The sequence below is a fragment of the Orbicella faveolata genome, unplaced genomic scaffold, assembly GCF_042242905.1.
Source record: "Orbicella faveolata isolate gen_17 unplaced genomic scaffold, um_ofav_v1 contig_13, whole genome shotgun sequence".
Classification (NCBI taxonomy): domain Eukaryota; kingdom Metazoa; phylum Cnidaria; class Anthozoa; order Scleractinia; family Merulinidae; genus Orbicella; species Orbicella faveolata.
The window spans coordinates 1,529,222-1,553,634 of NW_028301540.1; the positions used below are offsets into that span (position 1 = coordinate 1,529,222).

A 24,413-nucleotide genomic window follows, 5' to 3' on the forward strand; every position below is an offset into this window, starting at 1 on the left:
TATAGTGGTAAAAAAATCAAACTCAAACGTTGTGGTTTAAGTGTTTTAATATTCTTTTCTTCAAATCCAGTGACTAATTAACTGGTAAACGAATTTCTCAAAGAAAAAAAAAAGATTCAAGACTGGGTGGTGATGCATGCTGTGCCAGCCACAGAGACTGCTGAAGACCACTGAGCAATTTAATACTCTTTATGTTAGGTCGGCTTTCACATGACTTGTTGCCCTCCTTGAATGTTACGTGATACAACTTACTGATGTGACAAGATGATAGAAAAAACATCATGCTTGCTTGCAATTTAATTTTGTGGTAGTTTGAATATTTGATAAACAGTGTAGATTAAATTGCTGCTAAATCTCACTGTTTTGGGCCATTTGCGATGTATACAGGAAGGGACTGGAACTAGCCTTAAGCTAGCCTGAGAGCAGGCTGGCTGCGTCGTTTGTAAACTCACTTGCATGCCAAAGTGAAAAGTCAGATAGCAGTGTTTAAGTGCAAAACCTGCTCACAGGCTAGGCTTAGTATACTAGAGTATTCGAAACCACTAGAAAACAGACAATTGACCAAACAAGAGAATAGTGTTCACAAGGTATTAAGAATTCTTAGTTGCAGGCGGATGGACATTTACCTGTCATTAACCCACAGCAGGTAGTGTCTGCGATGCAGGCAAGGTATATATCAAGGGAAATGTAATTATTATTGAAAATGCAATGTTGTGCAATGTAGCACTGATCAATACTGGAAGACTGAAAGAAGAAATTTAAACTATAAAGTATTGGACTGCAGGAAATCAGTTATCCCATGTGTTATGGGAGGTCTAGAGGTATTATAAATTTCACATTACAGAGCTGGTTTATTAGCTTGTTACACTTAAAGCCAAATTATTGTCTTACTGTCTTTAAATTGTCTTAACTATTCACAATAACTTATAACTGTATTTCAGTAAGTACATTTGCAACAAATTCGTAGCTTGATGACAGCTGTGTCAATTTTAAAAGCATATTATATGCTTTATTGTACCACTTTATTATGTAAAACAGTACACAGCACATGCACATATTACCATAAAATACATGTACATCAAAATGCTAGTGTGATATATTTTATAAACTAATTAAAACATTTAATATCCATACCAACTTATATAATTTTACATAATTTCTAAATAAAAATAACTTTTACAAGAAAGTCATTATGTCAGTAGTGCAGCCTATATTTTATAGTACAACATATTACTCTCTGGACCAAGAAGGTAGCTGATTAGATCTACAAATAATTTATTTGAGGGGAAGGGGGAGTTATATACATGTAGTAAAGAATTTAAATTGCAAAATACATCATCACAAGAAGAAAAAAACTGTGTATGCATTATTTTTTTTGTTTCAGATGGATTGCAAAATGTAACTTGATGCTTTTTTTCTTGTAAAACTGTAACAGTCTGTGGTATATGAAATGTTTTGTCTTAGCATGTAATCTATGCACCATAATATTTTGATTTAACACCTTATTCTACTAAGAGCTCCCCTTGAGGGCCATTTTTAAATAGGATCTCCTATTCTAAGAAGCTTAATTATCTTGTAGAAAGGTAATGTTGAGCATGTTAGCTGCAACAGTTTAGATGTAAAAGCAAATAATTTATGCAAAACTGTATTCAGCCACCTTAATAGGTCACTTTCGACAAAATAAAATTCAGCTTGACAGTGAGGCCTGGAGGACACAAACAAATCAAATGAATAAGCATGTCATTCAATTCCCTTCGTTTGGGTCCTCTAGGCCTCACTAAAAAGCTGAATTTTAATATATCGAAAACAGTCTATTCAACTGAGGTTTGACACTGAACGTAAAGGGTTTATATTCTTATGGCTTTAATCTAGTGAGTAGAAGTGCCGGTCATGACTGTTGTGCCTTGCTTTACTACACTAGTGCTAGTGTAGGCTGGTGGTGGGGTATGAAAGGCGTAACTTGGTGGTGGATATGCTGTATAATGCACAGTTGAACCACCTGGCATGATGGTGACTGGTCCCGACTGAGAATACACAGGGTAAGGGGCATTTACCCTCGTCACATTAACATTTCCAGCAGTAACGACTCCAGGGGATGTTGATGCAACAATGACCTGGCGTGGGCGATAACGATAGCGATAGTACCACCAGAAAATGAACACAATGACACCAAATGTTACAACAGTGAACCTGCAAAATTAAATTAATTACATTTTAGCTAACGTTCTGAGAATTTAATACTTGTACAGTCAAGTACTTTAACCCCCAGGGGGAGGTCTCCCATATAAAAAGGAGTGGGGAGCTCATCAGAAATTTTGAAAAGAACCCCTAAGAGGTACCAAGATCCTGTTTTGTGGGTGTGGCTTGAAATTTTTTTCACCCATAAGACAGACCAATTTTGAGATAAAATTAAAAATTGAGTCAATTGATTTTCAAATATCTCCTATCATATTTTTTCGGCTCAGTACCCTAAAAGGTACCACAAAAGCTGCCGCTGTGGATCTTTTGAGCCTGAACACCCCATTAGGTACTAACCCCTAAACAGTACAACAAGCACCCTGTCCTTTATATGGGAGTTCCCCCAGCGCATGGGATTGTTTGTCTGTCTACAAGCCTGAACAGTTTCTCTGGCTCACACTTCACTCTGAATTCTAGGGCATGAAGTAACTAAATATAGCTGCTACTTTTAAATGGGGTGTGCTAATCACCGGGAACACAAAAATTTATGTCAGATCACACCCTGAGGCTATATGCAGCTACTCATAATTTGCCAGTACTCAGTTTCTGGGTGGTGAAAAAAATGGAAGTGAAGGGAAAATTGTTTGGGCAAGAATAAAGAAATATTACTTCTTTGGCCATGTCATATGCCTTGGAGAGAACTCTTTTAAACAATCTATTTTACAACCTTGATAATTGTCAGAAGTATTGAAAATAACTAGTTTAATGGGTTAACCTGCAGTTTGGTTCTTGCTCTGACTGGCCAAGCATAAATGCATTTCAATGTACACCTATGGGGCACCAATTTTTTTTGACAAATTTTTCCACCCTTAATGTTGTTCGTTTTTGTTGTAAACACGCTATAACCATCACAGTGCTCAAACCACAAATTTGAAACACTAAAAGATACGACAGTCACCCTTTCAATTTTACATGGAAGTTGACCACTATATTAATTCTTAAACAGTTTCTTACTCTGGATCACTCACCATAGGTACCATCTCGCATACACATATGTACAGCAGCTGCGATTTCCACAACAGTAAGCATTGCTGGAGCAGCTTTTGGAAAAGGAATGACAATTATATTAAATAAAAATATTCCAACCAGTGTTGAGACATAAATTACAGTTATGTATTTATATAAGATATGACCAAAGTAATAAAAACAGTGTAAATGAAAAGTCGGTCCCTTTGTACCAAAAATCACTGCAATCAATGAAAAAAAAGGAGGGAAAAAAGACTGACACCCCCTTTGAATTTTTATATCACCTACTTTCTCTTTGAATAGGGTGAACTTTTCATAATCACCATTTTCATAAATCCAGACATAAACAAAATTATTACAATCGAACTTCCCTATATGAAAGTCTGATTTATCAATGATTAACACACGTATATTTAAACAACTATCTGTTGGCAAGATATTTGAACCATTGCCAATATCATTCTTCCACAATTCTCTCGAAATACAAATGACTAAACAATCAACCAAAGATTTATCAAACTTTACCTATAATAGTAAGTGACGCTTCTCCGCAGCGCGTAACTATAGCTCGTATAGGTGCATCTCTTGTAGCCATATGACTGAAAAATACAACATCAACTCATGACAGCTTCCCACATCCCTGAACCCCTCTGACACAGTTTGGTGCTTTTTACAGATACCCTTTACTATTTGTTGAGACTTGCACAAATCGGTATAATTCATAATGTTTTAATAAAATTTCCAAGCGCTAGCAAAAAGTGGTAATCACTTCATAATGACTGTTTAAGACCAGCTGCGCAGCTGCGCGCGCTGTCATCAACGTCGAATCGAAAACAACATGGCAACTGAACTATGCGTCCCTGACACTGCCCAGCTGGATGTCTCTCCCGATAATTAATGTTCTCGCAATTTTTAGACTTTTCCTGCCTTTTGCAGAAAGAATGAAGACGAGGACACTGGCTTGTTATCTTGCCTGTGGAGAAGCCCTGCTGTTTCAAGTGTCCTTAATAAACATGGCAACCTTATTGCGCCACAGAGTATATCACCTGGGTATATCAAAACGCTAGAAAACTCAAATCAGTTTATGATTGAGCTTACCTCCGTTAAAGCAATCAGTAATATCAAGCAAACAAAAGCAACCTTCATAGTTTTAGATTGACATCAACGTTATTGGGTACAGAAGTTTTACACTTCTCCTCCAAGACACAAGGAAAACAATCAACTTCTTCCGCGTTGTCTGCGTCATAGACATCGGGAGATCTCGGAACTTACGAAAGAATACCGAATTGTAACGAAGGTTGCCGAGAATGCTGGAAGACCATGGCATTGTGGGATTACTTTGTTCAAACAATATGGCGGCTCGTTTCCCAGCGTCTGCCTCAATGCAGAAAATGGCAAATAATCCACAACAAGCCTCTATGTTTCAGCGGTCTCAGTTCCAGCAGTCACCATATGGAATGGCAGTGAGTACTTAGATATTTGATTGCTCTAGTTAGCCTTTTATTACCGTAACACCACACGAGGTTGGAGAGAAAATGTCATTGTAAAAATACGTAAAACTGCCGGTTGTATGAAGACTTCCCCCAAACACACACATGCTCATAACTCCCACTCGCTATAGTTATGGGCAAAACACTAATCTCAGGCCAACTGGAACGCTTTTCATGTTTTTCATGTCAGCTGAAGTACATGAAAACATGGACAAAATTTCACAATTGCCCAAGACTCACCAAAGTGCTGAAGTCTGCGCCAAAAAGGCTATTTATAGGTCAATATTAATTCACATTAAATGCTGTCTGGCAAGAAATACAATCTCAAAAGTATTTATATATACATACGTACATATGCATAGCAGACAGCACAACCAGTAAAGATCAGTGACTTACATTCACCTCAAATATATGATTTGGGTCTTGGGTAATATACGGCAGATGAAGTTTACACTAATACTATGGTATGCTGTTGCTGCACTGTACTAGTCTCATATCTAAGAGTAGAAGAGAGTTAAGAGAAACTGAGGTGTGTGTATGTAAATGTATGATGCACCATGTCTGTTTGTTTATGAATTATGTGTGTTTATAAAAAATTGTAAGTAACTTCAAATCAATAAAAATCAATAAAATACTAAAAATATATATATACTATGGTAAGTTTCAGAAGAATAAAACTGCACAAAATTAATATGAAGGTGACCTTCCATAAGCAAGTAGACCAACCGTAGTGAAAAGGAAAACTCACTTGACAGTTGAACGTTGAAATTATTGCAAGCAATATAATTAATACTGTAAGATACAGTATATATACATTGAAATTAGAGGTAGACAGTTATTTCATCTCACATGTCTTTATTTCAGCGTCCTGCCACTAGTTCTAGTGCTGCCATGGCCATGAGAATGCAGGGAGCATCGGGCATGCATGCTTACGGCTCAAATGTACCCCGAGCAGGACTGGTTCCTGGAGCTGCTGCCGCCATAGAGCAGGCAAGAAGACGGCAGGATGCAAAAAACAGGAGAAGGTATGACTGAGACTGTCTTGCGACTGATTTTAACAAGAGATAAATAGAAAATTGCTTTTCCAGCCTGCGGTGTGTAGAACTTTGTGGATAAATTATGGCCTTGGAGGTGATCAGGAACACTTTCACTTGCATAATAGGTTGGAATGTTTTTCATTTTTTCAGAAAGAAGAAAATGGCAGACAAGATCTTGCCACAAAGGGTGAGTGTAATATCTTCATTGAGCAATGTACCTTAATGTCACTCTGTAGAAAAGATTTTTTACTACTGTGATTGTTACATCTGTGAAAGGTCCGTGACCTGGTACCAGAATCCCAAGCATACATGGATCTGCTTGCATTTGAAAGGAAGCTGGATGCTACCATTATGCGTAAGAGATTAGACATCCAGGAAGCTTTGAAAAGACCAATGAAGGTATGAATATCAAAATGAAACTTTTAAGTTCATGCAGGTGTTGTTTACATTACTAAAATAGCCACAAAAACAATCATTCCATGAAGCATAGCAACTTTGCTATAATTACTCAGCCAAATTGTGTTTTCTCGGTCGTACATCTAACAAGTAAATTACTCATACCTTATGTAAGTCTTTTGTGCAATCCGATCTGTTGTTTTTCTTTTCTGAATTTTTGGTGGCTTCTGTCCACCTCCATCAGAGTTGCAATATAAAAGTTCATTATTGCTTGCACTACAACCCGCTTGCTGTCATTTTATTATTTTTTAAATGAATGGTAAGTAAGCGTGAGGGAGTGGTTTCTTCACACTGACAGCAGTGCTGCACTCAAACTTGGTTTCATATTGTTTTAGCAAAAGAAGAAGTTGAGGATCTACCTGACAACTAACTTTTATATGCCAAGACAAGATAGTGAAGTGAGTACCAACTATAGCATTTACACCCTCATACTTGTCAGAGAAGAGTGAGGGGAGGGTAGTTATGGTAAATCTGTTGTGCTATGTGAGAAGCCTACTATGTTTTGTTGATTCATGTACACATGCAGGGTGTATTCCACAACATGTGTGATGACATGTAGCTAGAAAATACAGGAAAGAGCATATGAAATTTACATGTTTCTCAAATAGCGCAGTGAAACTCCTGTCATTTGTTATTCATCATCCTGTCATTTGTTATTCATAATACGCCTTTGATCACCTGGTATGTTAAAAAGCGCACTGTAAATCAATAAATTATTATTATTAATTATTATTCATCATCACATCATTATTTTATTCTAAAGAATTATAGTGGTTCATCAGCCCTTGTACTATGTTTTAATTAAAGATTAATTTAAAATCGAATATTAGAACTTGTGATATACATGTAATTACTGTAAATGCATAGAATTTTTAGATTGCAAAATAAAATTATTACAATGTAGATTTGCACCTTGTTTGATGGATATTGTCCAAATCTGTTTTGTCTGACTAAACTGATGAATTTAATGAGCACCTAAATAATACCAAATCCAGATAGTAAGACCTCTTTTACATTTTTAGTTAATTGTGTTTACAGGATGAAGAAAACATTGTTCCTTCATGGGAACTGAGAGTGGAAGGTCGACTTTTGGAAGAGGTATCCAAGAAGACTGAATTTGAACAGTAACATCCATTTTTTTTTCTTATTTATGTGCGTTAACTATATACAATAACACACCAAATTGACAGAGCATGCGACATTGCCAAATAAGTTTTAGCTGTCTGCACTTAGTTAGCAACAGGAGATTTCATGAAAGAAAACATGTTGTTCTAGCTTTACTGAAAATGAGTGATTTTCTTCAGACTCAGCCCCCAAAGACAGATGGCCCAAGACAGAAACGAAAGTTTTCTACCTACTTCAAGAGTCTTGTCATTGAGTTGGACAGAGAGTTGTATGGCCCAGATAATCACCTTGTTGAGGTAAATAAGACAGTTGTAACAAAGTTCCTTTTGCAGGGTACAAAGCACCAGATAATCATGTTGTTGAGGTAAATAACACTGTAACAAAGTTCATGTTGCAACTAGGTATGGGGAACCTGACAAGTTACAGTTAGGATTGATCAAAAAGTTTCATTTCAGTGGTAATTTTTTCTCAATTACAATAAAATACAAAGTTATTCATTATATTTTTTTTGTCCAGTGGCATCGAACAAGTTCAACCCAAGAAACAGATGGCTTCCAGGTATGTGTATGATAGTCTGGCTTGCACTGTTACTGAATGTTCATTTTAGTGTGGTAGACACAATTAACTTTCATGTTCAGTGTATAAGATGTGATTTAAGCAAAGATCATGTTCCAGCTTGGTATGTCACCACAAAGACCTAGAGTATTTGTGAAACCTCACCTTCTAAGAGGAAATCTCTTGTTTGCCTGAAGCCTTGAGAAATTATTTGAATTTCGACAAAACGCGTATGAAATCATTCACACATATTTTGTCAATTTTTTTTGCCATGTGATTACCCATACTAATGAAGTATAATTATTTTTCTCAAGATTTGGTCACTTGTTATGAAGACGTGACATAGAGTTCCATGTACATGTAGATGGACATGCACATAATTCCCACTGAACTGAACCACCATTAAACTGACACCTGTCCACATACCGCTTGCACTTTACCCAAAATCCAGTGGTTCAAATTATTTAAACATTTTATTATAAGAAGTCCTAATATCATTTATAAATCAATTATTGATGTACTACTGTTGAGCTGGCCCAATGAAGGGAGAACATGTTTGTTTTTCTTTTCCAAGGTGAAAAGACCAGGAGAGGAAAATGTAAAATGTACCATAATGTTCTTGTTGGATTACCAGGTAAAGAAACAGAGACAAATATTTTTGCTATAAAGTTGCAAAGATAAAAACTATATTCTTGAAATGTTAGTGATCATGGATTAGTACTGCTTGCGAGAGCAAGATGTTCTTGTGAGGAATAAACCATACACATATATCACTTAAAATGCTAATTTCAATAATAAATTATAGTCATTATATAATAACAGGGTACTGGTAGTTTGTATTATGAACTGAATCATGGTGCAGAGTTCCATTGTCTCCTGAGAGAGATGGACACCAACAACAACTTTGTATTATAGAACAAGTACATTGGTTAGATTGTGCATAGTGTGTTTGCTGTTTTGGCAACTTATCCAGTACTTGTATCCAAGCAAGACTATCAATGCATAATGGCAAGTTTATGGGGTCTCAGTTGCACCTCTATGATTATGACACATGGAATTTTTGTATTAGCCCCCCCAGTACAAACTTGATCCCAGGCTAGCTCGACTGATGGGTATCCACACTCAAACAAGACCAGTGATTGTCAATGCCATATGGCAATACATTAAGGTGAGCAGCATTGCACCAGGCTTATATTACAAGTATGGGATGATGAAGGCTTATCAAGGCTGGTGAAAGTCAACTTGAAATGCACGAATATTTTGAAAGAAAGTCCATCCAGTATATCTATTTTACTTAACTTCTGTCTGACTTGATGCTACAGTATGCGATTTAATCTGACACTGCACTTACAATTTTCCATATGAATAGCTTATAAAAAAAAATACCTCAGTGAAAAACATGGTGTTACTCAGTTACAGTGTAGGTATTGTTTGATAAGCTTTCTATAAACAATTTTTTATAATGAATCATACAACATTTCCTTTTTAGGTGCTCAAAAAACCCATAAACATCAACAATATTAATTTTAGATATTTTGATCTAAATGTGTTTTTTAGTTTTGTAAATATTTTTAAGAATTTCCTTAATTTTTTGTATCCCTGTTGTAGCAAATTTGAATAATCAGGAGGAATTTTCTTGTTTTAATATTTTTCTACACTTTGAATGTTAGAGTCATAATTTGCAAGATTCACATGAGCGGGAATACATTAACTGTGACAGATACTTCCAACAGGTGAGATCTGAAATCAACATGCAAATTCCCCTGACCCACTTCCATACATTTCTTACAGTGCAACTTAAGAGAAATTTTATTCAGACAATATATAACATGTACTTTCCCCCTAATATTTAGTCCCTTTATTCTCTTAAACAACATACCTTGTGGCAATAAATTTTTGCAGGTTCTAATTTTTACGATTTTTGCAGTTTTTCCACGATCTGCAAGAAAAGGTCCTGCAAAAAAAAAAAAATTGCAGTAAAAAAATTCCCTCCAAAATTTTCTCGCAAAAATTAACTCCACTGGCGAAATTGTACATACAAACATCTTGAGTAGAATCTTGTTGCTGCCATCAGCCACACAAAAGTGCAACGTAATTGTGATAGAGTGACACTCATTACTGGATTGCTGTGTTTTACATTGCTACATGTTGTTTCACTTGTCAATTGCTTGCAGCTTAATTTAAAAATGCAAAAATGTTTTAATATTTCAATTAAATGTGACTTCCCAAAAATGGCAAAAATTAATACCTAGCGAGAAAAATCAGTCTTTTACAATTGCAAAAATTAGTTCCCACAAAATACAAAAAAATGTTGATTTGCAAAATTAAACTCCCACAAAAATTTACTGCCACATGGTACATTGTATCATTGTCTTTGTGTTGGAAGCTTAGGGAGAAATTATGAACTTGTAATTAGTGTAAGAACTGATGGGGAGAAAAATTTTGCTTTCTTTTGTAGATTTTTGAATGCAATCGCATGAAATTTAGTGAGATTCCTCAGCGTCTGAGTGCCTTGTTACTACCACCTGATCCTATTGTGATACATCACCTTATAAGGTAAGAGAAATGAGCTTATGAACTTGGTGCAGGGGCAGACAGGAAATATCAGCTCAAGGTCATGGGATGGACCAAGTGCAATGGAATATGACTGAGTGATACATGTGTATAATTTTCTGCGTGGACTGACCTAATAATAAGTATTTTATTATTTACATATGGTGAGCTTGACTTTGTTGGAAAGTTTTGAATTTTGGGCTTAAATTTATATGCCATATCCTTTCAAGCAGATATTTTGCAGCTTGATCAGATTTACTAACAGGCTTATGCTAATGAGGCAGATATTGTGATCAAAGATTCCCCTGTAGGACCACATCAGTGAGGCCGTACTGTGATTTTGTACTTGTAATGAAAAATGTAATTAGTGAGTGAATGAATTAGTTAAAAATTGATCATTGTTTAGCGATGTTGGATTTGCAAAGTAATGACTGCAGCATGACTTCCTTTACGATGTCTTGTGATGTTGAAATCTTTTGTCAGCATGGTTCAATAAGCTTGGTTTATTTTGTGTTGTGAGTACTGACTTGTTCTTTTTGTTTCTTTACAGCAAGGATACGCCTGAGAACAAGAGAACAACCTGCTATGATATTGAAGTAGAAGTTGTAAGTTGCTAGTTTCATTCAAGTTCTATAAATATTTCTCGTAAGAGAATTCAAGCTGGAGGTGAATAGTGCATGTTTTCTGCTGTTTTCAATGTGTGGTTTTATTTTACCCTGTGTTAGGATGACACTCTGAAGGCCCAGATGCAGTCTTTCCTTCTTTCCACTGCCAGCCAAAATGAGATTTCTGCTTACGACAACAAGGTAGTAGTTGGCAATTTTCTTTCTAGTACATAGTTGTATATGTAATGTTTAAATTATTATTTAGTTGCAAGTACAGTGTAGCCTCCTCCAAGTAGATGCTCTTTGCCCTTGTCACGCAATCCTTCTCCCCCACGTGACGAGCCCAAAGAATGTCTGCATAGGAGGCTAATTTGTAGGCAGATAGCAATAAAAAGAGTTGTTCGTTGCTGACTGTTGTAGAATGTCAGTATACTCTAAACTTTACTGCTGGCAACTGAAGACGACATGGTTTATAATAAGTTGACTTTGTTTAACAAGGATAGCAAATTAACCGTATTGCAACCGAGATACCTGTGGCGCTTAGATTGTTTAGAATTGAGAAATGTTGGTTTTATGGACGGATGAAACTGGAGTTTACTGAGAAAACCCAAGGAAGCGAAGCCAAGTAACTAGTGTCCAGGAGGCAGGCATCCTCAGAGACCCAGCTACTGTCCTTGGCTCACTGACAATGGTTCAGTCTCCACTGTGCCAGACTCGCTCCCCCATTAGAGCAATTGCCATGTTACAGTGTTGCAATCGTGTCTCTTTATTGCAGATATACGAAACAGTGGAGACCATTAATCAGCTGAAAATCAATCGCGAATTTTTCCTTGGGTTTGCAAGAGATCCCCCGGTAAGAAAGTTGCACCAGTTATATCATTCAAGACTGATCTTCTTCGACATACCTGGGTCATAGGAGCCCAGCAATAATGGTTTGATTTTGTAGAATAGTACTGGACAAATGAAAGGAACTCGTGAGGAGATGAGAATGACTAACGATGGCTAAGATGGAAGTGGATCGCAATATAATAATGTGGATAATGCCATTAAAATTTAGTCAAACTCTTGCATTATTTGTGCAAAATAGGTAACAGTACATTTAAGTTATGTTACGCTGAGAATTTGATTTATTTTCTGTTTCCTAGGAATTTATAAACCAGTGGATACAATCTCAGAGCCAGGATCTCAAGGTAGATTCAATATGTCTAATGAACTGAACACAAGCTTGTGCGACTTTTGAATCTGCATACATTTAGTTGGTTGTCCTGTGTTTTGATATTGCTGTGCTCTTTCTTGTGTTAAGGTCATGACAGATGTGGTCGGCAATCCAGAGGAAGAGCGGCGAGCAGATTTCTTTCATCTTCCTTGGTCGCAAGAAGCTGTGTGCCGCTACTTTTACGGCAAGGTAACAATCACACTCTGAAGGTTCTGTCTGTAAATGATGAAATGTTAATTCAGTGGGCAGCTGTTGAGCACGAAGTGATTTTTGGCCTTGTTTGGTTCAGTTTGTCCATTTGAAAGCTTTTGCATGAACGCAACATTTTTTTCTGCTTTTGGGATCTCAGAATGAGTGCGTCTTGACTAAGTTTTGGTTATTCTCATTTCAGGTTCAACAGAAACGAGCTGAGCTTGAGCAAGCTTTGGGTATCAGAGGAACATAACTCAGATGTGCACGTGACAGTCGCGTGATTACAGTCAAATGGATTGGTATGTGCACGTTGCGATCACATGTGAAGGGTTTATTATGGCATAACCACGAAAAAGCGTGCCACGACCCCTTATCACGACTTCATTTGGCAGTGCGAGGAGAACTTCAGCCTTTTTGCAGAACAATCAACTGAAAGGCTCAACACATTATTATCTGTTTTGTTGTTGTCTTGGTGTTATCCACTGCATCAGCTCTACACACTGAGTAGTTCCTGCAGAGTAGCATTTGTACTTGAGCATTTGAACCGTGTTTATTAAATTGTCAGCTTTATTCAGTTTTCTGTTCTCCTGGCTCACAGTTGCTTACTTCTTTTAAAATGTATTTATCTTCTAATCCTTTAGTCTACCATTCAGCTATTCGGGGGGTAAATGAGTGAAAACGTACTTTGGATAATAATGAAGGGTACGATATGTATTGGGTGGTGAGGTCTTGTCTCCACGAATTGAGTTAGCCAGCAGTTTTCATTGCGGAAGTTGCTATGCGACGTATACTGCTTACGTCAGTCTGAAAACAGTGGCTACCTTTTCCTCGCGCCAAGGCCCCGCCAGTTAAGAGAGACAGACAGCTCTGGGGACCAGAGCTTTTAGCTCTCTGAGCCAATCAAACACTTTGTTGTCGTGTTACACGTGCCTAGCTACCTGCTTGAACGTTGCTAGTTATTGCTTGTGTTTGGTTTCTGTCAATGATCTCCCAGACTGACCATTAAGGCAAAGTTGTGCTTTTCTCAACGGCCTTGGTTTTATCAAAAACGAAAAATTTGAAGGCCCTGCCTTCTGAAAACTCGTATTAATTGGCACACTTCTCTTCAACTTACAGAACAATCAGAACGCGAAGCTGGTGTGAAGCCGCGCAAGCCACAGGCCAGCCAAATCGCTTGTTATAGGCGGATATGTCTTTAATCTTTATAGTAGAACAAGGCAAAGATCCCTACTTGGGGACTTTTTTTCGCTTTCTGCCGCCTGTTCGCTTGTTAATGTGTTCATATTGCGAGAGAGTTTCGATGGAACTTAATATCAGCAGTTTGCTCAAAGTGTCAACAGACTTTGATCCTAGAGAATATTTACTACTGCTCGCGCGCTGTCTGAACGTCACTCAGCACTGGACCCAGCTTTAATAAGGGAAGTAGTTAAAACTGAAAACACAAGAAAACTGTAGTAACAGAGAGATAGACGGCAACTGGACAATGGTTCAAAGATATGAAGTTCATCTTGGAACCTGACGAATGTAAGGCATAGCGCTACCAACGAGAATCTTGCCGATTCTGCCACAAGAACTTGGCATATCTTCAAAGCAATGATAATAATTCATACCTTTTCGATGGCGCAGTTTTTTTTATGTAACAGTCCCTATCAAAATATCAATTAATATAATCATTATTATCGATGTTGGTTTTTCTCGTAGACGGTGAGCTCTCGAACAATATTCTCTTATGCTCGATCGACTCCTGCCAGAGAGTAGAAAAACTCCAGGACCGCCCTTGGCACGGAGTAATAGCAAAACAGATATTTGAGCTTTTGTGAATAAAGTTGAATTTTCTCCATTAATGGTGTTACTTCTGGTCACAGATATGCCTCGTGAAAGGCAAACCTCTGTGATTTTTCTACCTATGAAAGAAACACTAAATATAATGTCAACCTTGGTCGTCGTGTATAGAAGACGGAATCTGTGCGGCTTTTCCAACAAAACGCATCGACGGCTGTATTTTCCGCAGTTTCTTCTAATGCAGAGTGTTTTAATTTTGAAGTATACCTTTCTGGCAAAGGGTTAGTGTTTGAACAAACATCAAACATGATCTTTGCGTTAAGTTAGCAGCTTGTGTACGAGAACATACTGGCCACAAGCAACTGAACAGTGTTCATCAAAATTGTGGCCAGTTTCGCAAAGACGACTAAGTTAAATTAACAAAAGACTGCTATCGGTGGACGAAGTTAAGTAACATCAATACTATTAACATGGCCTTAAATAAACGGAAAGTAAATAAGCTTACTTCTTGTATGTTGTCCTTGACCCCCCACCCTCACCCCCAAGTTATAAAATGTATTTACATCAGAACAATGTTTACTAATAAAGCGTCAAAGCGCTTTATGGGGTTGAAATGTTTACAAAAAAAATTGTGGGTTAAACCGCTTCATTTGCAACTAAAGTACATACAACTCAATAATTCGATATAGTTTCTCTTGGCATCTTTTCAAGCAAAATTTTCACTGAAACGAAAAGAAGGCGTAATCGTTGAAGTGAAAATTTCGACAACCGGTGATTTTTGCTGGCGAAATGAAGCGTTACACGCGAGAAGAAAGAAGCACTTGTTGTGTTGTTTATTCAAGATAATGGTGCCAGTTATTTAACACCTGCTCCACTCCTGGGAAAGCATCGCAACAAACCGACCGAGAACAAAGCACTGCGTTTCGTTTCAACGATTCGCTGGTTTTGCAACTTCTAAATAATTAATCTTGACAGGTTTCTTGCAGGAAAATTTTTCGTCCTTTAGGATCATCCAAATCAGACATGATACAACCCCCGTCTCTAGGACCAAAAATCGCGCCTAATCAGAAAATTTGTCGATATTTTGTTCCCCTTTTCAGTTGTGATATTCTCATCAGTACAGGGTCAACATATTTCGCGCAACTTCCCGCATTCTTTAGCGCATGCGCTAAGGCTATAGCTGCGTTAAATTCCTCATTATAGAACAAAAGAGCAAAGAACAATAGAGAATGTGGACCGTGCTATTACACGTCCGATTTGGTGTTTTATTAATGACTGTCAGGATATAAATTGAAAAGCAACCCTATTCAAGCACATTTCAAAGATCGCTTACCTGGGATCCAGAGGTAGGAGAGACAAATCTATTTTGAAATTTCCACCATAATTTATTGCCTTATTTTATATAGTTCACTTAATTGAAAGTAGACTTCGGTTTTCGGAAAGGTTAATCTTTATGAAAGCTGGAAATGTTTTAATATTACTCTCTTTAAATGTAGGATATATTTTTTAGCTGAAAATTTGTGCCAACGGCTATTTTCTTTCGACTAAGCAAATCGTAGGTTAACACTTTCTCAAGGCTATATCATAAGGTGCAGATAGAGAAATAAATGATAAAAGTATAATTTATCAGCAAGCCGTAGTGAAAAGCATGGAAGTATTATTCCAACGTAGTATTATTTGCGCAGCTCGATTTACGTGTTCTGGTCTATTCCAATGGCAGATTTATTTTCACATAACAAGACTTTGAAAGTCATAAAATGTTTTCTTTTCCTCCTTTTTTTTTCAGATGGCGTCTAAGCTTATCTTAGGGTGTTTAGCACTCATGGTAGTGTCTACCTACGCAAGATCAAGTAAGTTTTGAATCTGTTTTGTTTAATTGTAAGCTTTATCGTAATAAAGTTAACTCGGTTAACCATATTACACTCACGGACCACACATTGCTTCCAGATAGTTAACCTTTAGACAGATGTGATTCTGCAATAGTCTACAACCTGCAAGTTTCGAATTTAAGCCTTATTTAACATTGAAACAGCTATGAAGTGAAGCTATAAAATAAAGAAAAAGTAAACGATCAGAAATCGGGGTTTCCAGAAGCCGCTTTCTCTCTGAACTGACAAAAGGCCGGGCGATGAATAATTAATTCACAATGAATTACGAAACAAACTGCTTTCGATCGTTCAAGCTTACAATGTTTGTTTTATAGTGCTTATCAGAGCGCAAAGCCAGGAATGTGTCGTTATAATAATACGATTAAATCATAGAAAAAAATTATCTCGAAACTTTAAAGCTATACTTCGCTGTGTTACAGTGCCTACAGAAATTGCAAAAATAGATGAAAGAGTTCCGGGGTCTTTCTACAAGATGTGAGAGGAAATAAGATGTTGATGTCTTGTGCGTCTCTCAAAGTATTTTCTTTAAAAAAATCAACTGTGATTGGCGAAAATTTTTTGAACGGCGGGTTCCCGTAGAAACCTGCAATTAAGTCAGGCGAAAAGTGAAAACATGTGTTGACTATTTATAATTCATCTTTACTAAGCTGGTGCTTTTTTAAGAATCAAACTTTTTTTCGAAGTTTAGTTAAAATCAGCGACAATTGCTTAGAATTCGTGGAGCAAATTTGACCACTTTTCACCGAAAACATCAGCTTAAAATGCCGGAATATTGCTATCTTTGCTATTTGAGAAATTTCAAGTGCTTGCAGTTTTAGACGGATCAATCATAACAGCACTCGACTTGGTTTTATTTAGAGTCACCAACAGCTAGATTCTTCTAACTATATCGGGAGATTGTCAATGGAACCGTTTACGAGAATAAAAGTAATTATCAGCCGGACCGGTATTGCCTTGATGTACCGCTAAATTCTTAAAACTAACATAAAAACAATGTATAGCTATCTGTGAAGAGAATTCCTATTTTGATCTTGGGACTGGAGGGGCTAGACATAAGCAAATGCATGGTCGTGTCAGGTAGTTGGGCCGATCAATCGCTTCGTAAACATGGTTTTGTTTTGTTCGTCTTATTTCTTTTTTGACAACGTGTTAACTAATCTGATCTGTGCTTTTCTTACAGCATACAAAAGAAGCGCTAACCCGTGTCCTCCGGGATGTCCCGGTAGTTGTGCGCCCGCGTGTGCGGTGTCTTGTTGTCTTCCTCCACCACCCGCTCCACCACCGCCCCCACCCCCGCCACCACCACCACCAGAGCCCGCTAAGCCCGGACCACCCGGACCTTCAGGAAGAATGGGACCACCCGGGCCTGTCGGACCTATCGGACCAATGGGAGAAGCCGGACCTCCCGGACCTCCCGGACCCCAAGGACCTCCAGGACCCCCAGGAGAACCCGCTCCTCCACCACCACCACCCCCACCGTGCCCACCTGTTTGCGCCCACACATGCGTCTCGTCCTGCCCGACCCAGTGCTGCTCCGGCAGAAAGTAAGCGACCACGTGATGATGCGTTAACATTAGCACGAGATTTAGAAATTCCTCCAACTTTAGCGTTCGTAAAGTACTTTTTCAGTGGATTTTTTTTGTTGTATTGCTTTGTACAAATGAGATAGAAGGCAGGGAAAAGCGAATTGCCGAAGGTTCATTCGTAGGTGTGAGCACGAGAGAGAAATATTCAAATAAAAAAATATTTACTTTGTTTGATTAAGAATGTGTCTGTTGTTATTGACAATGGATGTTTTTTTAAACCCCCTCTGGCCTGGAAAGCTGGTCTTTATATTCTTATAACAACTCCATCTTACATTCTCCAAGAAGTGAATAACCCCTAACTGTAAGAGGTACCCAATTTGTCTTTCTCATTTACACTCGTCTCTTTAAATAACAAACCGCCCTACGCCAGTTCGTGATTAATTAGAGAACAATGTGAACACACTGCCCCTTCACTTGTTCATGCGACCAAGCTGATAGCCGCCCACTCGATTGGGTCAGTTAGTAATCAAACCGACCACTGATCAACTGGCTCAATGTAAATCTCTAACTACATGGAATTGTTGTATTTAGAACTTGACTACTTCGTCGTCCAATTAAATACTGTAACGCTTCTACAGGAACGTTATCACAAGCCTGACCTTGAAAAGCCATTTGATGGAAACCTTAGTGCAACGGTCTAGTTTAGTTAAAAATTACTTTATAAAAGCACTGTAGCTATGAAAAGAGTTAAACATGAGGGGTTATGCATGCTCAAGGGTGTGAAATCAAATTGAAATTGGCGTCTCAAATTCATCATAAAAAGCGCTGAAAACTAATTGCAATTTGCTATTCGTCCAAAAATTCACGTAATATTTTCATCTTGGCGTTGTAAGAGCATTTTATGAACAAGTGAAGGTACTCAGTCATAATAATAGCATTGTGTTGACCAAAAATGCAATAAAATCACCGTGATGATTTACCGCATGCCTCTTGAGCGAGACGCGTAAAAGTGAAACAAACGTGAAAATGTTGTTTTGAGGCTTATGAATAAGATTTACAAACATTATTTGTAGCATTTTAATTCAAATCTGGATTATAAGGTAATGTTAGTAGCCTTCTATTGTTATAGCAGTAGCGATATTGTATCCGCTTTCTGAGTATTTTACTTTTTAGTTCTACAGAAAGCTCGTCATCTTAAAAACACGAAATAATATTCAATTCAGTATCATAACTCTCCAGGAATTCTTTGTTAGGTCAGTCAAAGAAGGCGTGCCCTTAAGTTCAACTAGAACTAACCACCATTACATTGTAAAGGAGTGCATTTGAACTGTTCCCTGTTATGTTCCCCGTCTCTTCACATTAACCTGTGTTTATATATTGGATCGCAATATTTAGTCGAAAAATGTAAGCACTTTAGGGCTACACCTTGCGATTCGAAAATGACCCCTCTCAAGCAACCACATTTTTATTTTCGGAATTAAATTTTCCTAATTTGTACCTCAGAGAAAAAAGAATAAAGGAAAACAATGATGTACCCCTAATGGCATTCAAACCTAAAGTTTCAGTACTAAACTGCCATTATACTTTGTTAGTACTTTATGAAGGTTACTTATATCAGCGCATTTTGAGCGAGGGAACTGTCATTGTCCTAAAAATGTTCTTGTTATATCCAGCTGTAGGCTCTCACTTAGCTTCATCACAAGAGTGTAGTTTCAGCCTGACTTTGATGAACGTTAAATTGGTGGACTTTCGTCTTATTTGCGGCTTTTGTTCAGCTCAGTGCTGTTCGTTAAACTAAAATTAGAAATCTACCACCAAAGGCATTTCATGAAGAATTTTTGGCAATAAAGCCCGGAGAAATTGTTTCATCCCGAACAAATAAACCACAACCGCGTACTGATAAACGGCGGCTTCTCTTTCATCCTGTGGTTGATTTGCACTTGTCAGTCAAACAGGACCAGGTGCAAGGAAAAATAGTATTGAAGCTAAAACCAAGCTGATAAGGCCTGGATTCGATACTCGTTCCACTCCTTCGTTATGGTTAGTCCCAGATATGGCTTCTTGTCCGATGTGATTTGAAAAGTTTAACAATCTTGGGTAGTAACTGTTCCAAAAGGCCATTCTTTGTGGCTCAAAATTAGCCTGTATGTCAGGTCTGCCTTGAATACGTAAATACAGCCTTGTTGTCCTGTTAAACTCGCCCCAGGTCATTCCCTGCACGGCCTGCGGTGTCGGGTTCCCGTACTTAGCAAAGTTCGCATAAAGGGACATTATCAAACTACTTACATTTTGATCTTCTTCTGTGAATGTCAGCGATGAAATGTTCACAAATGGCGCGCCAAAATCGTACGGTGTATTATCACCGTGTTTCACTCCCATCCAAGCATCTTCCGTATCCGCTTTAGACCTGTGACTAAACTCATACATGTAAGTCGGAGCACTCGTGCTGTGGATTCCCAACACCTCCACTGTGGGGGCGGCAACGTAATAGTCCGACTGAATGTTGATGATTTTCTTACGGAGGTTGGGGGAGTCAGAAGCTTTACTCCACGGTGTGTACTGGAACTCGATTGCGTCTTCAACCAGGACAGCGGTTTTTTCGTTCTCGTGAACCATTTGGTCTTTGACGAATGACTTGATGGAATCTCTAAAAACAGACGACGTTATTTCTGTGGGAGGGTGGTATACCTCGGGAGTGTTATGTGCACCTTCATCGCTGTTAAAACCACCTATTAGCGGAACATGGTAAAACTGGCCCGATCTGCGGAGATTTTCAGGTGTGTCATATATGAAGTAGTTATCGATGACAGGTCCTGTAGACTTCCAGTCATATTTTAGGACAATGCTCCGAGCCTCTTTTTTGCGGAGACATTTAATCATGTCGTGACTGTTTTCAGAACTGCAACCCAGTTTCATGGCAGTAATTTTTGTTTTTAAAGCAGCTTCTTTAACTGACTGGAAAGCAAACGGCGAGAACTCTACACCGCTCTCAGCTATAGCTTGATGAAAGAGTCCTTTGGACCGAGGGGACAGCAAGTGCAGTCCGACGCTGGCCCCACCAGAGCTCACTCCTAATATGGTAACTTTGTTGGGATCTCCTCCGAAAGCCTTGATATTTTCTTGTATCCACTTAAGAGCTTGCACTTGATCTAATAATCCCCAGTTCCCAGGCGCGGCTGAATCGCCAGTCGTCAGAAAACCAAACGGACCAAGCCGGTATTGAATGGTTACCAAGACAACACCCCAGCGGGGCAGTACTTCACCAGGAGTGGTATGGCGAGCAGTTGTGCCGTACACGTAGCTTCCTCCGTGAATAAACATAATCACTGGATACAGTTCACTCGTATTTGTTACGTTGTTTCCTGGGGCAAAAATATTCAAATACAGGCAATCTTCGCTCGAGTCCTTTTCCCAAGTAAACCCGGGCCAGACAATGCGTATCGAGTCCTCAAAGTAAGAATTTTGTGGTTGTTGGCAAACGTTTCTGAAAAAAGTTGCATTATATATATGGGGTTTCCATGCAGCTGGAGGTTCTGGAGGTCGAAATCGAAGGCGATTAACAGGCGGTGAGGCAAAAGGAATTCCAAGGAACGTGTTGACGTACCTTATATCGCCGTTTAATTGTTCGGGAAAGTGCCGCGTTCTTCCTAGAATCTTGCCATACTTGGTCTCAACGAGTAGTGTATCAGAAGAGATTGTAATGCCCAGAAGGACACACTCTAGCACAATCAACGCCACAATCGACAATCTTTTCACTTGCATAATCCCAACCATCTGAAAAACACCTCGAATTACTCTCTGGCAAGCATGAATATCACTGATACGTAACGACAACGCCAAGATTTCGATCCGCTGAGAAATGCAACGCGATCACCAAAACACCTTCTATGGCTGCAATTTCCGCCACGAACAAATTTTTGGTTCTATTTAAATGTTACGTCTCAGGGCGACTTTGCGTGTAACCACAAGCGAATATAATTTCACCCTCTAGAGCTCGGAAATAATTTTCTGTCATGAGTCATTACTGTGACAGCCACTCGTGAAGCGACCCCTTAGGCAACACTCTTCAGCTTTTTGTGATTTTCGGCGTGCTCAAGGTGATAACATCTTTATGGTTTCCCGCGAAAACGTCAGCTGATTGACTACCATCAGAAACGATATTTACTTTCAAAAGATGGACAACAACGAGAAGGAAATAGGCTATGTGATCAGTACGCTTGCAAGAAACTGTTGTTATTTGAATCATTATTTGAAAAATGTACTAAACAACAAAGGCAAAGAGTTGATTGTCCTTAACCCTTCCATTTTGTAAAAAAAATTCAACTCACGAAATTGTACACCCTTGGTATTTAGATGACCTTTTCAGATTTTAATCGTTAAGATGAAAAAACGGATGTTGGACAAAAAAAAATCTAAATCTCGGCACTGCGGGAGGCTACACTTTTATCGTAGTTTTAGTTTCACGCTACCAACTCGCTTTGAGGAATGCATAATTGTATTAAATGTTTCAAAAACCATTACAAAGGTTGTCTCTAGCCAATAAGTCGATGTCAAAATTTGACAGGGATCCATTGCCTGGGAAATCTCAAAAAACGTCTATCGTCTATCCTGAATGAATTGATGAATGTTTTGCGTGAAGCATGTGCTCTGCCGTACGTGCGAGTGTCATTGCAATTGGTTATTTGTTCTTTAATTGAGTTAAGACTTGCGGTGCCCAACAAATTAAAATACAATCAAAAACAGTGCAAAAAAGCAAGCCCCTTTCAGCAACCACTCTCTGATCCCATGGTCGATATAGGGGGTGTTGGAAGATGTAAAACTAAACGACATCTGCAAAAATAAAAGTCGACCTATGCCACACTGATTTTAACAATTATCTGGAATGAACTGAAGTGTCAGTTCACACCACGGAATGACTCGACTCAAAACACCTGAGGTTCATTGGTTCTTGGCTAAAAAAAATTTTTTTTTCATTAATGAACTGAAAGCAGTGCTTTAGATTATCAACTAAGTTTTGAGCTACAATATTTGCGTAGGATTTGAGCAACTTTAACTTCTCAACAACGAAAGTTAATGAGGTCAAAAGCAATCAATGATCCAGAAAGTATTGTAGTTTTAATCCGAGTTATGACCCTGAATTATTTAGATTTCTGTGGTCAGGTTTAGGTTTCAGGTTTAGATAAATTTCTCATAAAACCTCTCCAATCTTTAAGGAGGCAGAGATTAAAATTACTCAGCAAGTGGTTACTAATTTTTTTAGTTTATCACCAGACGTTGTTCTCATCGATGCATTCGGTTGGTGAGGGTCTTTGATCTGATGGAATTTTTAATTCACGGCTTGTCACTAATCACAGCAAAGTATTATCATGCAAACGTTAGGTCATGGAACGAAGCAGTTGTCGTCTACAATATTACTGATATAACAGGATATACATTTCCTATTTCATATAAAAATAGAAAGTAACTTAATCCTGTGTTTATTAACGGAAAGCCGAGTGTCTCTGCACAGTAGACAAAGTAAGCCCCCCTAATGTTCAAACAAAATGCGATTAGTCCAAATCAGGAGAAGATCAAGTGAAACCCCGTTAATACGGACACCAAGGGGACATGCCAAAATGTCCGTATTAACCGGGGTCCTCGGAAAAAAGTCAGGGACACGTGTTTTATCGATACAAACACTAAGGCCGACACTTGTACGGCAACAAAACGTTTTAATTGTACTGTAAATTACAAATCATTAACTGTATCACTCTCTGTGAAATTTTGCCTTTGCAACCAGAGCCGGAAAATGGTGAGCACAAAAACGCAGTCGCCGTGCTAAAGGAAAGTCGTGTTATCGGCCACATTCCATATCACCTGGCAAACACCAAAAACCGCAATGGTATAGTCGCCCATTTTACTAATCGAGGATCAATTGAAGCATGTGGAAACGCAGTTAATCGGGGTGGAGGCCTTGGTATGGAAATACCGTGTATTTATATTTTTGATGGTCCTAGGAAGCACGTGGATTTACTTGAACAATTGATAGACGTTGGCAACAACCCAGCAATACGAACGGAGGCCGATGCTGATAGTGGCAAGCATAAGACGTCAAAGAGGAAGAAGGCTACAAGCAAGGACTGTAGCAAAAGACCAAGAAAGTGAAACTTTTGTGTAAGCGTATCAGGCAGAAAACTTTATATAAGGACTGCAGACTGGGTAATGCACCGGAAGAAAGAACTGGTCAAATAAATTGTAATAAAATTGTATTAGCCCGCCGAAATCTGTCATAATTTGACCAGGGTACAAAATCTTTAATTAGCACATAATCATGACAATGACAATAGACATTGCACAGATACAAACAGTGTCTGTAAAGCGGGGTTGACGATGTATAAGAGTTTGTCGCTCGAGACACAGAAAAGTGTCCGTTGTCCGTATTAACGGGTGTCCGTAATAAGCGGGTTAATTTTAGAAAAAATATATGAGTTTTTCGTCAGGGAAAACGAAACTGTCCGTAATATCGGGGTGTCTGTATTAAGCGGGTGTCCGTAGAGCGGGGTTCCACTGTACTTTGATCTTTCCTTGTCCAAATCAAAAGAACGTCTGCTGATCAACGAAAACAGAAGAAAACTCAAATATTGAGAAGGATGGCAAACGTGATCTCAGGTTCTCTCTCCTTTGCCTCCTTTGTCGTTACAAGGCAAAGGAAAGAGAACCTGGGATCGCGGAATCGTGACGTATACAGAGTTAGAAATTGAACATTCTAATTGTCTATCTTTTAATTGCAGATCGATGGCGAAA

The 24,413-nt window shown here is 38.4% G+C and overlaps 4 protein-coding genes across 4 annotated transcripts; 2 read left to right on the forward strand and 2 right to left on the reverse strand.

The window, feature by feature from the left end:
- Positions 1-29: 29 nt before the first annotated feature.
- LOC110047803 (uncharacterized) lies at positions 30-4,452 on the reverse strand. Its single transcript, XM_020753545.2, has 4 exons — positions 4,303-4,452; positions 3,730-3,803; positions 3,207-3,278; positions 30-2,190 (listed from the first exon to the last, which is right to left on the reverse strand). The coding sequence occupies exons 1-4, from the start codon at positions 4,348-4,350 to the stop codon at positions 1,869-1,871; spliced, it is 516 nt and encodes a 171-aa protein (XP_020609204.1). The 5' UTR covers positions 4,351-4,452; the 3' UTR covers positions 30-1,868.
- Positions 4,453-4,496: 44 nt separating this feature from the next.
- Positions 4,497-13,007, forward strand: LOC110047802 (SWI/SNF-related matrix-associated actin-dependent regulator of chromatin subfamily D member 1-like). Its single transcript, XM_089283987.1, has 18 exons — positions 4,497-4,667; positions 5,559-5,719; positions 5,882-5,918; positions 6,008-6,130; positions 6,523-6,585; positions 7,226-7,285; positions 7,492-7,608; positions 7,829-7,870; positions 8,442-8,501; positions 8,937-9,035; positions 9,538-9,600; positions 10,326-10,423; positions 10,971-11,025; positions 11,146-11,226; positions 11,801-11,878; positions 12,171-12,215; positions 12,329-12,430; positions 12,633-13,007. Exons 1-18 carry the CDS (start codon positions 4,512-4,514, stop codon positions 12,684-12,686), a joined length of 1,494 nt encoding a protein of 497 aa, XP_089140113.1. The 5' UTR covers positions 4,497-4,511; the 3' UTR covers positions 12,687-13,007.
- A 2,474-nt stretch (positions 13,008-15,481) lies between these two features.
- LOC110047804 (uncharacterized) lies at positions 15,482-17,871 on the forward strand. Its single transcript, XM_020753546.2, has 3 exons — positions 15,482-15,561; positions 16,002-16,065; positions 17,285-17,871. Exons 2-3 carry the CDS (start codon positions 16,002-16,004, stop codon positions 17,650-17,652), a joined length of 432 nt encoding a protein of 143 aa, XP_020609205.1. The 5' UTR covers positions 15,482-15,561; the 3' UTR covers positions 17,653-17,871.
- Positions 17,872-18,693: 822 nt separating this feature from the next.
- Positions 18,694-22,027, reverse strand: LOC110047801 (neuroligin-4, X-linked-like). The gene has a single exon (XM_020753542.2). It carries the CDS (start codon positions 21,402-21,404, stop codon positions 19,578-19,580), a length of 1,827 nt encoding a protein of 608 aa, XP_020609201.2. The 5' UTR covers positions 21,405-22,027; the 3' UTR covers positions 18,694-19,577.
- Between the last annotated feature and the right edge of the window lie 2,386 nt (positions 22,028-24,413).